Consider the following 16413-nt stretch of genomic DNA (forward strand, 5'->3'; position numbering starts at 1 on the left):
AAAGAACACTGTATGAAGTGGTGGTTATATCGAAGCATTTATGTATCTTGAACATATCTAAATTTAATTAAATTTAATTAAAAGTGCAGTATTGATTGTGAACAAATCATATTCAAGAGTGAGTTTGTTTGAGATTGTCCTGCTTTTAACATAAGAGGTGATCAAGAATTTCTGCCCTTTGTTTCTGATAGTTTGAAGATAAACAGGGAAAATAACACCTATATTCTTTTGATTTTTAGTCTAAATTCCCAAAATTTACTCAAGACCCATCAAATGTTAAGTAATTACATTTAGATGACTGAGTTCACGGTGTTTTCAATACAGCTTGGTGAGGGGTGGGAGTTGGTTGGGGGGTGGGGGGTGTGTGTTAAAAAATACCAAAGAAAAAAGAATGGATTTGATAGCTTTATTAAAATTGAGGAATACTCTATTCATATCTGGATACATTCAATTAATATTCAACTATGAAAGTTGGATATTTGATTCAGGGCTGTTCCTGTAAAACATACATGGGACCATGGGAAGGCACTTTTAATGTGGGTACTCACCCATAGACGTAATTTAGAATTTTCTCACTTTTTAATATAGACTCTGTGATATCAAAATACCCTGGCATATATTTTTTTTAAACTGCCTTCTCTGGGTACCATGTATGTTTAAATGGAACAGCCCTCAGTTCTAACCAAAAATATCAACCCAATTACTGCTGCACACACTTTTTGAATTCAAGGAATTTTTGTCAACTGCCAGATGGAAAATAATAATGCTGCAAGAATTTTTCAAATATTACCCAATGTATGTCTTGATCCAATCTGGTATATATTTGTTCCATCTGAATACTGTTTGCAGTTGTTTGCTTACTCTATACTACAGACTGATTATTCTAACATTCTGGTGAATACTGTTTGCTTACTCTATTCTACAGACTGATTATCTGGTGCAAGTTTTGCTATCCATCTGTATGTCATTATTCTTTGTAAATTTTGAAGAAAAGAATTTTACAACATACATGCTTCATAACTGTTCAAAATTTATCTTAAACAATAAGTATCAAAACAAAGCTTTTGATTAAAATAGTTGTTTAATAAATGAATCATATGCATGGGAGCTACTGACAATGCATAAATATGCTTTTATCTTGAGGTAAATATACCATGATCCTGAGGTGCTGATTTTACAAGAAAACCCATCCTTCAATATAAACTTAGTTATAACTTCCCTACAATGAATGGCAAATTATACAGCTGTTCCATGTCAGTAGGTTACCATGACCTTTTAACACCACTAAGTGAAACAATTTCCATCCTTTCAGTCAGTGACAATGACCTCTGACTATTTACCCCAGAAATCAAATGGCTTTTTCTTTGCCTGAAGTAAAAACCATTCAGCAAAAGGATATGGTATAATACTTGGGTTATGGCGTGGAAACAAAATCGGTAACAGATGGGCTGAGTTCAAAACAGAACATGTTACCAGAATGAAACTGTCCAATAAAATAAAAAAAGGTTTGACTGCAAATTCTACCCCTCAAAAATCTGTAACACACAGACTGTTTTCAAAATATAATATGCACTGGTTTCTAAAAATGAATACCAGAAGGAAAAAAACTGTGCACAAAAATATATTTAAAAAACCCATTACACTTTGTAAATTCTACTCCTCAAAAAGATTACCATTCAAAGAATTACACATATTTACAAACCAAACAGTAATTTGTTTTTTTAAACAAAGTAGCCTCCTTGTGGTCTTCTGAAGTAGCCAACTCAAATTCAAAAGTAAAAAGCTAATCAACAAATGTAATAAAAATGACTACAAGGTTATAATTAAAAAAAAACAAACAAGGTTTTTAAGTTGGCTACCAGTTACATCTCTATTTTTTTAAAATCATCTCCAAAGATGAATGAGTTTGTATATATATTACTATGAATACCATTTTTCAATAATGGTCAGGATAACAGTATCAATTAAATTTCTTAGAATCTGGAGGTTCAATCCATTTATTTTAACTTCATCTATGCAATCTACTCTACAAATACTGATATATTTTATGTGAGGAATGTAAGACAAAATACAACACCAGACAAAACTATTGGCAGACATAGTACTCTGTGAACCAGTTTAATTATCAAGAACAAGAAAAGTATACACAATTTTGCATCTTTTTTTCTACAGGCAAAGACATTCCTAAATACAAATTTGACATTTTCTAGCTTTTAAAGAAAAACTGACAATGTACTGATACCTATAAAAAATAAGTGAAAAGCCTGTCAGTTAAACACAGTAATCTTCAATTCTATCCAAGATTTTAAGAAATAATCTTATCAATGTTGATACATGTGATAAGGACTTGTGCAGCTTTCATTTATTACCAACAGGTACCTCGTACTTCTAGCTGTTCTTGCTTAAATCTATATATATATATATATATATATATATATATATATATATATATATATATATATATATATATATATATATATATATATATATATATATATATATATATTGTTAACAAAAATTGTTATAAAATTATATTTCCAGTAAACTAATGTAACATGTCTTATGATATCTTTAATAGTTATCAAAGCTATACATAAAAAGCATTCCTGTACCTGTTTGTAGTCTTATTCAGACCCATTCCAAATTAACATAGAATGAGCACACCCTTGCTTCATTTTTCAATACCTCAACTCATTATTAAATGATAATCATGATGGAATATCAGCTATCTGTCTTTTTGGATCCTTTGTAATAAACTGGAATAAGCATGTGCAGCTGCGTAACCAATCTCAGTAAGGATGTAAAAATAATGTGAATAGTTAATTTTAAGTTTAATTGAAATTACTGTAGTAAAACCGTTTCTAATATAGAGGTAGAAAACCGTAAAAGCTGGTATCTATGTAGAGATAACCTAACAGGACTACAAAACTAAGTAATTAAATACAAACAAGCATACATCTCAGGCCAAATTTACCCAAGGCAATAATCACTGGTGATAAAATTCCTTAAGTATATCCTAAAACTGACGGTTACCATTGTTAGCACTTCCTTAAGGTTGACCATAATTATGAACTAGAATCAAGCTTGTTTTTGTACAACATCACCGATGATCAAAGATTAAATTCTACAGCAAAGAGTCTCTTGATCACCTTATAGAGCCTGTTACAGAGCCAAGATACAAATAACAGCATATCAGTTACAAACTTTAAGATGCAGTAACATGGTCACAACGTTTCTGTTGAATACAGTGACTTATGGAAGTTATATAACTTTGAAAACCTTTAACACAAAGTATTAACATTGCAAACACTGCAAACTCTACTGGTCCCTGCCAGAAAAGTGATACATAGGTCTTGTCAATTATAGGCCCATGAAAAAGTTACAGTTACATTTAACAAGTAATTCCATCCTATCATTTTACTTTGCAACTTCATCCTTTGAACAAATTGTATGCCAGCTAAATATTTAACAAAATGAGATCTCAGTTGCTAGATGGTGTTCAGTTCATAAAATGTCATGTCAAAAATAAGGAGAGTAAACATTCTGTGGTAACCAGTCTGTACAGGCTTGACACAAAATCATCACAGGCAAACTCAACATATTTTTTTTCTCTTGTAATTTGTAGAACAAGCCAGATTCCTCAGAACCACCATATTATTTCTTGGTAGTTTTGTTACCAGGTTTGTTGGGAGGCTTGAGGCCAGATTTGATGTACAACTCATCTTCATCATCTTCTAACTTTGGTGCCTCATGAGGGGCAGGGAGTTTGTACTCTGTAGGTTCGGTTCCCCAGATATCTCGTGCATACTCTGTAATGGTGCGGTCACTGGAGAACTTCCCAGAAGATGCAATGTTGTGCAGACACATCTTGGACCATTTCAAAGGATCCTGAGACAATAAGAGGAATAATTGAAACCAAGGTTAAGGTTGAAACCAGTAAAATAAATAAAAATAACCCCAAACAAGGGTCTAACAACAATATATATATAGGATAATATATATATAGGATATTTTCTTTTCCTACATTAATTATAGGTTACTGCATTTGTATGGGAAAATATGAACGAGTCTTTTGGAAGTAATGCTGCACGACCTTGGGAGTGCAGTATATCCATCCGACAAAACAAGTTCATATTTTCCCATACAAATGCAGTAACCTTTTTATTATATGCTCATTTTCTTATTCTACCTGAGGCTTAGTTATATAAACAAAATACAACAACAAGAAACAAAGTAAATGAATGTATGCTGTATTCCAAACTAAATACACAAGCGCAGATTCATCATTACACAACAACATTATTAATTTGCACATAACTCTGCCCTGATAAATTTGAACTTAGTTATGCAGTAGACAGCAGTTTCAAAAGAAAATGGTGTTTTTGTCTACTTAAAATTGAAATTTTGAGTCATATTGTGAATGAATGCGCATTGCAACAAGTTTTCCGTTTGATCTGCAATGAACAGATTTTGGTATTTTTGTCGATTCTACAAAATTTCATGATTATGGACTGGATTTATATGTGACAATTCCACATGAAATACATCAGATTGAAGAAGCGAGGGAGAAGCGTGTTGACATCTGCAAATGTGTTTCTGTTTCTGTCTCTGAATGTTTGAAATCATAATGTGGGAAAATATGAAGTCTTTCAATTGCAATTATCAAAAAGACGCTATGGAATTTAATGCTTATTTCATTTTGAGTGCAGTAAGGAAAATGTAATTCCACTTATATTTGAAATTACAGTACAATTTTGAAATGTGTAATCAAGATTGAGAACCTATGACATGGCTCATGTAATTTGGGTTTGCAGAACTAAGAAAGTACATTTTGAGGAAATTCAGGATGTAAAACCTAAGTATATTTTTTTGCCATTCTTATAACCAGCTAAAGAAGACAGTTTATGCCTTGACACTTGTATGTTATTTATAAGGACCCTTTCTGGCGTCTACTGTATAGGTAGCCTAAATATGAAACACTGTATCAAAAAAGTTAATGCAGAATGTGCCAAAGCAGCTGGTAGTGGCAGTCCTGGAAACATTTCCTTTATTTCATTTAGAAACAAATTTTATCAACCAAAACTTAAAGCGCCTACTACACGAGTGTACATGATTGTTTACAAATCAAGTGCTGGCATCTGCGTCCATTATTGGTTTACAATAGAAAGTAGTTCCTTTATGAACGAAAATGCAATATCGTAAAATACTGAATGATTCTGACAATGTAAAGTTAACAGAGGAAAAAAAGCATATAATAATACTGGATATATTTCATCTTGTGGTAGGAAAAACATGATAGTTTAATGAATGGCAAAGCCATGAATTAAAAAATATATAGCTTTTGGTACCACAAGATGTAATAAATCTCATATTAACAACAAAACTTGAGAAAATTTTCTTTTTATTATATACCAGACTTGCTCCAGAATCAAAGTTTAGAAAATTAAATTCACTCTTTGGCACAACAGACACCCCAACCTCCTTTTTATAAATTCACCTCACTTTCATTGCCTGATCATATAAATATATGTGACTTAAGAAAGCAGGATGACTGGTCTGACATAGTTTGTCACAGTAATTTACATTTTTTTGTCATTTTGTAAATTACTGACCGTATTTGTAAACAGTGCAAGTCCAATTCAGCAATGCATCACAATGGGTTTTTGTCATTGTTGTCAAGGAAGGGGGAATAACCTCAGCAAGATGCTAACAGCATCTGGTCAAATTTCATTATCAAAGATTAATTTCCTTGTCTGAAATGTAAGGCAGTTTCTATATATTTGTTCAAGCTCACATGGTACTCATTTATTGTTACAGGTACAACTTTTGTGGGTACACAAAATCAAGTGTGACATGGCATGATGGGAAATCTTATATTTTCACATAGAGATTCATGGCATGCAAAGGGTACACATAGAGATTCATGACATGCAAAGGGTACACATAGAGATTCATGACATGCAAAGGGTACACATAGAGATTCATGACCAAGAACAGCCCGAAATAAAAGCCTGGGGATGCTGTTTTTTTTAATGACCAAGAACAGCCCAAAATAAAAGCCTGGGGATGCTGTTTTTTTTAATGATATCTATTGCTCTTTTGTTAAGTAATGTCTTTATCTCCTTCTGCAATATGTTAGCTTTCATGGGGTCAGTCAGATTCTCCATCATGAAGAGGACTGACAAAAGGGGAGAGGGTTGGCTGAATGAGATGCTGAGCCCCTCCAAAACCAATTATATCAACCATTCATTGTGAGGAAATAAACTGGTCCATGAACCATGTAACAGAAGGAGCTTGGCATCCACCTGAGGGTTGCCATGGTGAGGTAGATGGTATAAGTCATTGTTTGAAGCTGAGAAGAATAGAGGAGGAGAAAATTTGTTTTCGCCATCCCCTCTTGCCTGTCTGAGAGAAGGATGAGATGATCTCCTACTGCTCGCTTTGCCTCAACAAAGGTTGGATCTGAGCATAACCTCTATCATATCTCTGATACTTGTCATCCCATCTCTGAGGCTGCTTGTAATGAGGGTGAGCCAAGAACAGGTTTTGTACTGACAACTGTAGAGGTAACTCCTGCACTGTTTTCTGATTTCCTCTACATGTCCCCACCTTAAAATGCCTGCATTTAATAGCCATGGTGATGCAAACTGTCTGAATGAACAAAACATACCAGGTGCAAGTACAATCTAAGATAATGGCTATCAAAAATTAAAATATGAACAAATAATTCTGACAGATGTCCTAAATCAACAATAGTCTGTGAATGGAAAAAAGAAAAACAGTTACTGATAAAATTTAAGAAGGATAGAATGAAACGGTAATTAAATATATGGTATTTAAATATATCAGTATAAAGTGCCAATATCTGCAAATTGTCAAACCTATGGACAATTACAGCTGTACTGCTTTACCATGTTGCTGTAATATAAATGCAGTATACACTGGATAGTATGATTGTTTGACTTACTGTACCACCAAAAAAAATATAATTGGATGGCTAGCAGAAAAATAGAAATCCATGGATTTCTGAAGACCTGTCAACAGTCTGCAGTGAAAGTTAAAACTGATGATATCAGATTTACATAGTGCCACCTAGGGGGCTAAAGGGAAGTAATCTAAAAAAGTTATTTCCCTTTATGTAACTCGTGACTTTTCAAGCCTATTGGAGGGCTGGATCCTGGAGTGAGTGAGTGAGTGATTTAGATTTTTAACATAGCTTTAACAATTTTTCAATCATATCGCTACGATGTCTGCAGTGTGGCAGTTTATAGTGATGTCTAGTACTGGGGCATCATGTCGCAGACATGTAGCATGATGTCCCACCCAGTCACATTATCCTGACACCAGTCTTAACACTAACCTCTTAATGCTGAGCACCTAGCAAGGCAGCTGTTAGAACCATTTTAGTAATGCTTTGGTATGACTCGGCTGGGGATCGAACCCACGACCTCCCGCAACCGAGGCGGATGCTCTAACCAAGTAGGGCATGCTGGATCCTGGAGGGAGCAGTACTAATGTTAAAGGCACAATAGTGCGGAATGTCTGTAATTTTATCAATTCTAAAGATCATGAAAATAATGAAATATGTCAACTACTTTTCTCACCATCCTGGAAATAAATTGTTTTGGCCTCTACCCTAATGATAAAAACTGCTTCACTTTTGAATCTGACATATTGACACTTAATGAGCTGCATCATCAATGTGGCTGGAAGTACAACTTAGAAAAGAAATGCTTCCACATCGACTCATATTATATTCCTTTATTAAAACAATGCCTTCTACACAAGTCACTGTAGATACCTGCCAATGATCATAAGAACAATTTTTAATCAGCAAACATTGAGCTGCATGTGATCATTACATATAGGATTTTTATAAAAGATATTTGCTGTGGGGGGGGGGGAATTAGAATGACTGTTGTGACTAGGTGACTGCTAAGTAAAGGTGACTTAGGCTTGACTGTAATTAAAAGGTTTTAATAATAAAAAGGTGAATGTTTTATATGATTTAAATGAAAAAATTCCAAGATAAAGCAATACTGTGGATTCCCAAATCAGGAGGATGGACAGTCTATGAAGGACATAACTATAAATGATGTCTCCAAATTCTGGAAACTGAACTCATTCAAGATCTCATCAACATAAAGCCAAACTGGTGGAATTTGAGTACCCTTGGTAATGTTAAGCTACAAAAACCAATAACAGAAGGAAAGGCAAATAGGGGGCATAACTCATGCAAATCATGTCATGGAATACTAAAAGTGAACTCATCTGACTTCTGATCAATATAAAACTACCAAACTTCTGATCAATATAAAACTACCAACCATATTTGGTTAAAACACAAGTCTTGGTAAAATTATGCTGCTGAAACCAAAGTCACGAGGCTGGGCAATAAAGAGGCTTAACTTCTATTATAAATTAAACTCAGTCAACACCCCATCAATAATGAGCTGCATGCCAACTCTGGGAGAAATCCTGTAAACCTTTAAGATGTGTAAATAACAACTGAAGGATGGGCAATCTGAGGCCATAATTCCTCAAAATGATGACAGAGAAGGCTGGAATCAAATCAAACTCTGTTTGATGAGGTGGCCTCAGTATGCACAGCAAATTTTGTGGACATCCAACAATTTCCAGGGGGCCCCGAGTGGCCGAGTGGTCTAAAGCGCTCACTGTTCCAGATCACTGTCATCTCACCTTTGTCTGCGTGGGTTCGAGTCCAAGGCTCAGCTAGTGTGGGTAAGTGGGAAAGCCTGCCAGTAGCTTCTAGTGGGTCGGTGGTTCTTCCCCGAGTTTTCCAGGGTTCTTCCTCCACCATTTATACTGGCTGCCATGTATAGCCTATCTTGTGCTTAAAAATGGCGTTAAACCCTAGAACAACAACAACAACAATTTCCAGTTATCATGCAGAAACCAAACTGCTAACAGAAGGATGGGATTAACACAAAGATGCACTGACTTCATAAAGGAGGGTCCCATATTTTAATTTCATTAATGGAAGAGATAATTAACATGTCTTTCCCAGAATGCAGCATGTCACCCTTGTGCCTGTGCTATGATACACCCCCATCGTATCTCACTTGGCTAAACTTTAGCACAGAACATGTATATTGGATTCTGACATTCCTGTCACTGGCACAAGACAAGTTATACCTATATATCACTATGTTTATGCAATGAATAAAATAAATAATGACACATGACTATCATACCTTGAAGGTTTCATTAACTTTCTCTTGACACTTAATGTAAGAATCATAATCCTTCAGGAGCATAAACCTGGTGAAGAGAAAAAATGTATAAACAGTTTATCATACCCTGTAAAATCAATTGATGACACATGCTTGTCATGTTTGGTTAGTGCAGTACAGTGTTGAGCATGAACAACAGTTTTTCAATGCAATGAATGTAGTATAGGGGATTTCATTTTTTGACATGATTGTTCACAATATATTGAGAAGAAGATGACCTGATTTACGTTGGTTTACATTTTCTTATACATAAAGCTATTTATTACAAATGGTGCATTATATGAGTTTGTTCACTAATATATTTATTTTTGATAGAACTTAATTTTGATTTTTAAAAAATGATTATAAAATGTGCTATTGAATTTACCTTAGATTTAAAATTGCTTGAACTTTTAGCATAAAAGTTCTGAATATGTTTTCAAATAAATATAAGAAATGTACAAATAAATATATACACTATATCATATATACTCATTTACAAGTCGAATCCAACTGAAAATAATGCAGACCATAATCTGCCGTCACATAATGTGTCAGCTGGTTAGGGTCTTGTTGTTTTTTTTTATACTGATTATTCCAAACTGCATAGACCCAGATCTGCTGGTACATTAGCAATGGCAAATCTGGGTCTGTACAGTTTTTGCTGGACTTGACTTATAAGTGAGTATATCTGGTACTTGTGCTTGAGTAATTGCTACACTTATAAATCGTGAAGAAGGATGTTCTACAATACAACGAGGTTGCTTGGTTGGTTTTAATGACACTTGATTAGGCAACATCATGCATAGAAAATGGGAGCTAAGTACCTTTCCCATGGGACACACTGAGGCAGCTGACCCAAGCTGGCCTGGGCAGATATAGAACCTATGACCAAATGTATTAGCAGGTGAGCTACCATAGCTCCCAAATATAAAGAGACACACAAATATTGTTAAAATATTTCAGTATCTAGATGTCAGACCCTAACTAAAGAATAAAGATCAAAATACTGTACAGAATAGCACTGTATATATCAGGTGGTGGTTCTGCTATATTTTGGATATGTTGCTAAATAAATCAGCACTGCAATTAAAGCTGCCAAAATATTTTGAAAATTACCAAATGGTATAATGTCCATTTCAAGTTTACTAATGTCAAATATAATCTCTGCCAATAAAATTTACTTTTGGAGAATTAATAAATTTTGAAACCACAGAGATGAACACTATGTATCACATGTTTGGGAAGCATTTGTCTGTCTGTCCTAAAATGGCTTCCAGCAAATGATCTGTGCAAGACTTGTGGTTTCTAATTTTAGTATATGGTATGCCAAAAACATCTGTACTGATAAAGAACACAATGGTGTTACCTATCAGTGTAAAGTAAGGAGTTGTAGATATCTCTGAACATCCCTGGATCCTCTGGGGAGAAGTACCCACTGTTGATCTGGTCAAGACACTGACGCAGCTCAGGATTACTGTCATAAAATTCCTTCGGGTTGTAGCTGGATGACAAAATAAAAACAAAAGGCTAAAGTGAATCTATAATCAATCACCTGGATAGCATATGCTTAATAGGTAACTGCAAGAACAGTTGACCAAGAAATCAATGTCAGTAGAATGCTTTAATAGAAATTTCTACCAATACAGTTGACCAAGAAATCAGTGTCAGTAGAATGCTTTAATAGAAATTTCTACCAATAATGTTGATTAACTTGATAGTGCATCAGTACTATTTGATCTGAAAAGTTTCTTTAGCTGTAATTATGTCTTTGAAAATTTTGTCAAATTCCAGCATTCCCACCCATTTATGTTGCTGGGGGTGAGAATTTAGAGTACATGGGTATATTAGGTGTTACACTGGTTTGAAATCAAATCAGGTAAACAACTGTGTAATATAAATCAAAGAAAGAATTATAAAAGATACAAGTATATGATAATTAAATTTAAAACTTATTCAAACTGATCCATTATTTAAGTAAAACTTTTGAAAATTAAATCCTTTAAATGTACATTTCAACTTATCCAAGCATTTTTAATCCAAAAGAACCATAAGCCCCAAAAATGCTAGAAGCACTCTTATTAATAAAACATTATGTATATACACCAATTACACAGGGTATTAAAGCTCACTGATTTGGGGACGAAGCCACAATATCAACATCATGTCAATCAGATCTCACGGTACATTAAAATGCTCGTCAGGTAAATAATTGCCATGCTGCAAAATTAACAAGTCCAACTTTCTCAAGACCAGTGATAATTGGGGCTACTCTTTCACCCATTGCTGCATGAGCTGCAATTATCCATTCAGCACAAGTTGGCTTGAATAATGAGGTGACAAGGTTAACTATTACAGTGCAGTGACCATCACCAGTGACATGATGACCTCCAAAAACCGTTTAGCATACCAACTGTGCAAGTGTGACTATGATTTTTCTTTGCACTCTTTATTTATTGTCAAGTCTAGTGACTGACATGAATCAGGCACAAACAAATTAGTGATTCTGCTGTCTTTCAATTTAGTTCTCATCTTCATATTTTGGTGGCCTCTTAACACATGCATGCTGACTGAATTGGCTTGATGTTGAGCACTCAGACTGAACATGGTGTAAGTGAATGATCTTGACAGGTGTTTTTTTTGTGCTCATGGAGGTGGTAATATTGTTTTAGTGTTGCTCATAGAGGTGGTAGTATTGTTTTAGTCTTGTTAGTTGTGCTGGCTTCCATGTTTTTCACTCAGATGTAAACATGGTGTAAATACTGAAGTTATCATGCCTTTGACTTGTGTATGTATATGTGGTAGTATTGTTTTAAACAATCCTGGACTGCTGTTCAATAACTGACCTTACACTATGAAACTCCCCCATTTTGGGTGTGTTAAGAATGACCCATATGAGCAACTTATCTTCAGTTGTTTCTGAGCAATAGCATCCAAATTATTGTCATTACCTCAATAACAGACCCATTGTATGTATATGACAACTTTTCAACAGCTGATTATAAATAAATTTGTATTTTGCATAAGCTGTGTAAAATGAACAAGCAGTATGACTGGAAATGATGTACTAAAATAAACAGTGGGTACCAATGTTATGTTCACAGCAGATTACGTTGGTCTACATGTTGCCTGATAGATAGTGATAGTGGCAGCATCACAAATTTGCACATGAAAAACATAAATGTGTGCAAACATGGTAGATACATAGCCTACTAGAGATACGTGAATGAATACTCACCGTATATAGTTTTTGTATGTGAAAAATGTATTACAGTGTTTGTGAAGCATGTGCAATAGTACGCACATGGTTATGTTGAATTCTGAGGATTGGATTTTTTTTTCTATTTAAAAAAGTTGCTGAAAAATTTCTTTTACAATTTGATGATAGATGGGAATTATTTGTGTATAGATTCTGAACAAACTACATGCCATCTACCTAAACGATTTTGCAGTATTAAAAAACATTAAGCACAGCTACAGATATTAACCAGTTAAAAGGTCTTTTAAGAACCTTGCCCTAATTTCAACAATGTCTGGACTTAAAACATTTGATTAGTCAATTTTAAGTAAGGCTTAAATTTCAGCCAATCTAATCACTGGATTCTAGACTTAAGTTTAGAACGAAGTTCTTGTCACGGAATTGTGTGCAAGTAAAAACATTTTGTATTAAATATGACATAAATGTAAATTGGGTTTCAATGTCACTTTACCCAAGGTGTATGACTTACCCAAGGTGTATGACTTTAACTTTGGCAAATTTTGAAATACTGGTTTGTGTTAAAATATTGTAGCATATACAAAGCACAGGCAGTGGGTTCCCATTTATCCAGAGTTATCTGATCATGGATATGACCACATCCGTACTGCTTATAGTACTATTTCTATATCACCATACTGCAGATAAGCCTTGTGAGGAAGCTGTCCATTTTACAGAAGTGATTTTATGTTATGAAATTATTTAATACGTTGAATGCCTTTAAATTTATTCTGAATTTTCAGGAAAATTAGATCAATGTGTGTGTATGATTTGGATTTTTAATGTAGCTTTAAAAAAATTTCAGTCATATCGCTACAATTTCTGCAGTGTGACAGTTTATAGTGATGTCTAGCACTGGGGTATCATGCCAAAGACATGTAGCATGATGTCCCACCAAGTCATATTATCCTGACACCAGGCCGACCTGTCCTAATACTAACCTCTTAATGCTGAGTGCCAAGCGAGGCAGCTGTTAGTACAATTTTTGTAAGTCTCTGGTATGACTCGTCTGGAGATCGAACCCACGATCTCCTGCATCCGAGGTGGACGCTCTAACCACTAGGCCACATGAGCAGACTCAGATCTCTCACACAATGGCAAGATATTGAATAGATTATAGTCTTTTTCCTGTCAGACATCTTATAACTGAACTGACAAGCTGAATTCAGTTATATGTTGTACAGATTTAGACATTCAAGAGATAATAAACCAGTGCAATTATTCAGATTTATGTCTGAATGTGGCTATCAGAATCATAATCACACACATTCTTGTCAAGGAATTCAATATGTAATGAAGTCAATTCATGTGATGTTGTTATAGCGGGATTAATGCTATTTTTCAGCACATGATAGGCCATACATGGCAGGAGCTGGGAAAACCTCAGGAAGAACCAATGAGTGATGGGAAGCTACTGGCAAGCTTTCTCACATACTCATTTTAGGCCAAGCTTGAGACTCATACCGACATGGACAGAGGTGAGATGGCACTGCTTTAGACAACTGGGCTGCATGGGGCCCAGCATACATGTGTAACATATATTACTGTATTCTGCACTTAAATTGTGTTCCATGTATTACACAGTTCTGTAATTTTAGCTGTTCTGGAGAATCAATGAATGGGGGAGTGTTTAACCTGGAAAATGGGATGATTGGTGATGTTTGTTTGAGGAATGATACTGGGTAACTCAGTGTGAGGTCAAAGTAAGTTTTTTTTTTTTGGGGGGGGGGGGCAAAATTAATTTTATTTACATGATACCTGCTATTCCATTGTTTTCCTTTTTCTGAGACTAAAAGTCCCCATCTAGGCTATAAAATTAACCTCCTCCAATTAGTATTGGAGCATTGGAAGGTTCTAGCACTGCAAAAATGGAACCCAGTCAGACTCCTGTATGACAGCTTGCAGATGGAAAACCTCATTTCTACTTTGACCTGAATGTGCTGAACATCAGAGTAAGCTGGGTGGAGGGAGTCTTTGCAGTAGTGACAGGTAAGTAAAATCCAGTTTATTCCCTACCTAAAACTACATTTTAAAAGCAGTAATATATTACCTGCATCCATCACATTGCTAAATTTGCCAGTTAGGAAGGTTTCCACAAAGAATTATAAAACTAATTTACTTAACCTTACTCTAGAAGTGATCTCTATTGTAAACTGGTTGAAGGTTGAGCTACATTCTGAGCCATTATTATCAGACGTGTGGTCTAAGGTTGACATTGCCCGGGGGGGGAGTGGGAGACAAGTGCCCCAATCCTCCAAAAATGCCCCATACGGCTTGCGTCTCTGATTGCCTCTGTCAACTAAAATCCAGCTCCTGGCCTTTGCGAGTGGCTTAGATCTGAAGTCTGGCAGACTTCGTTTTCCACTAACAGGAAAAGGGGTGAAGGCGGGCCATTGGCGCCTTAAAACCAGTTGCTTTGGGTAGATAAACCTTGGATGGTAGCTCATCTAGGAGAAGGAAAACTCCGTTCCAAACCTCTGCTACCTTGTGGCTATACCCACTCATGGGAAAGGCTAAGGGAGTAAACCCTGACAGAAAATCCGGAGATGGAGTCCCTAAGGCGGTCTGACATTGACTTCAATGTCAATCTGGCAACTCCTGCGACGCCATTGGTGCCAAGCTGTATCGGCATTCGTCGTTCCCTTGGGCCCACCAGCTGCGTGGAGAGGGGGGATCTGCTGCATGGACAACAGCTGATTCTCCATACCACCCTGCCCAGGCTTCATAGCTCCACTGGAGAGGACACTCCAATGTCGTCGTACGGCATCGGCACAACACGAGAAGTAGCAGTTTACCGGTTCTAAGTCAAAGCTCGATTGGCGTAGAGCTTGGCACCAGGGATTAGTTCTGACGGTGGGAGAGATCACCAGGTCTCACTGGACAGCTACCGCCCGCCTCAAGCTGGGCAGCCCCCAGTCAGTAAGGTGCTGCCTGCCATGGCCTGCCTGCTTCACTGGGTGCATGGAGCTTAGAGAACCATCTCGACAAGTGGGCCACAAAACTCCACACCAGGAAAGACTAAAAGAAGAAATAAGAAGACTCCAACTCTTCGTTTTGCAACCTGGAACATCAGGACCATGTGTCCTGGATTGACTGCTGACCTACAGCAGATTGACCATGCACGGAAGACTGCCGTCATTGATGGAGAACTCTCCCGACTGAACATCGACATCGCCTGCCTCCAGGAGACCCGACTGGCTGACAGTGGCACCATCAGGGAAGCCAATTACATGTTCTTTTGGCAGGGGAAGCCCTCAGATGAACCTAGGCAGCATGGTGTAGGCTTTGCCATAAAGAACACGCTAATCGCCTTCATTGAACCTCCATCATCAGGTAATGAGAGAATCCTTGCCCTCCGGCTGTCAACATCCTTAGGCCCGGTCAACATCTTCAGCGTGTATGCCCCAACCCTCTGCTCCACCCATGTGGAGAAAGACAAGTTTTATGAGGCTCTGGATCAGGCAATATCCAGTATCCCCAACAATGAGAGCCTTTACTTACTAGGAGATTTCAATGCTAGAGTGGGAGCTGACCATGAGGCCTGGTCCACCTGTCTCAGCTTTTATGGAAGGGGCAAGATCAACGAGAATGGTCAGCGACTGCTGGAGATGTGCTGCTCCCACAGCCTATGTGTGACCAACACTTTCTTCAAATGCAAGGAGATCCACCAGGTGTCGTGGAGACACCCACGTTCACGCCACTGGCACCAGCTAGACCTCGTCATCACCAGGCGTGCAGAACTGGCCAGTGTTCTCCTCACCCGCAGCTACCACAGTGCCGATTGCGACACGGACCATTCCCTCGTGGCCAGCAAGGTGCGAATATTACCCAAGAAGCTGCACCAAGAAGAAGGGTCACCCATGCATCAACACCTGCTGTGCAAGCAACCCAGAGAAAACACAGCAGTTCATCAGCAAACTGAAG

The 16413-nt window shown here is 36.7% G+C and overlaps 1 protein-coding gene across 1 annotated transcript in view; it reads right to left on the reverse strand.

Annotated features, from left to right (window-relative positions):
- Window positions 1-392: 392 nt before the first annotated feature.
- Window positions 393-16413, reverse strand: part of LOC149804304 (glycogen phosphorylase, muscle form-like) — a 79862-nt gene continuing 63841 nt past the window's right edge. Inside the window, exons 14-16 of the mRNA XM_089938632.1 lie at window positions 10603-10737; window positions 9216-9282; window positions 393-3888 (exon numbers count right to left, since the gene is read on the reverse strand). Of these exons, the coding sequence (XP_089794758.1) occupies window positions 3655-3888; window positions 9216-9282; window positions 10603-10737 (436 nt within the window). The 3' untranslated portion in view covers window positions 393-3654. The remainder of the gene's footprint in view (window positions 3889-9215; window positions 9283-10602; window positions 10738-16413) is intronic.

The sequence above is a fragment of the Sinohyriopsis cumingii genome, chromosome 2, assembly GCF_028554795.1.
Source record: "Sinohyriopsis cumingii isolate HCF-2022 chromosome 2, ASM2855479v2, whole genome shotgun sequence".
Taxonomy (NCBI): Eukaryota; Metazoa; Mollusca; class Bivalvia; order Unionida; family Unionidae; genus Sinohyriopsis; species Sinohyriopsis cumingii.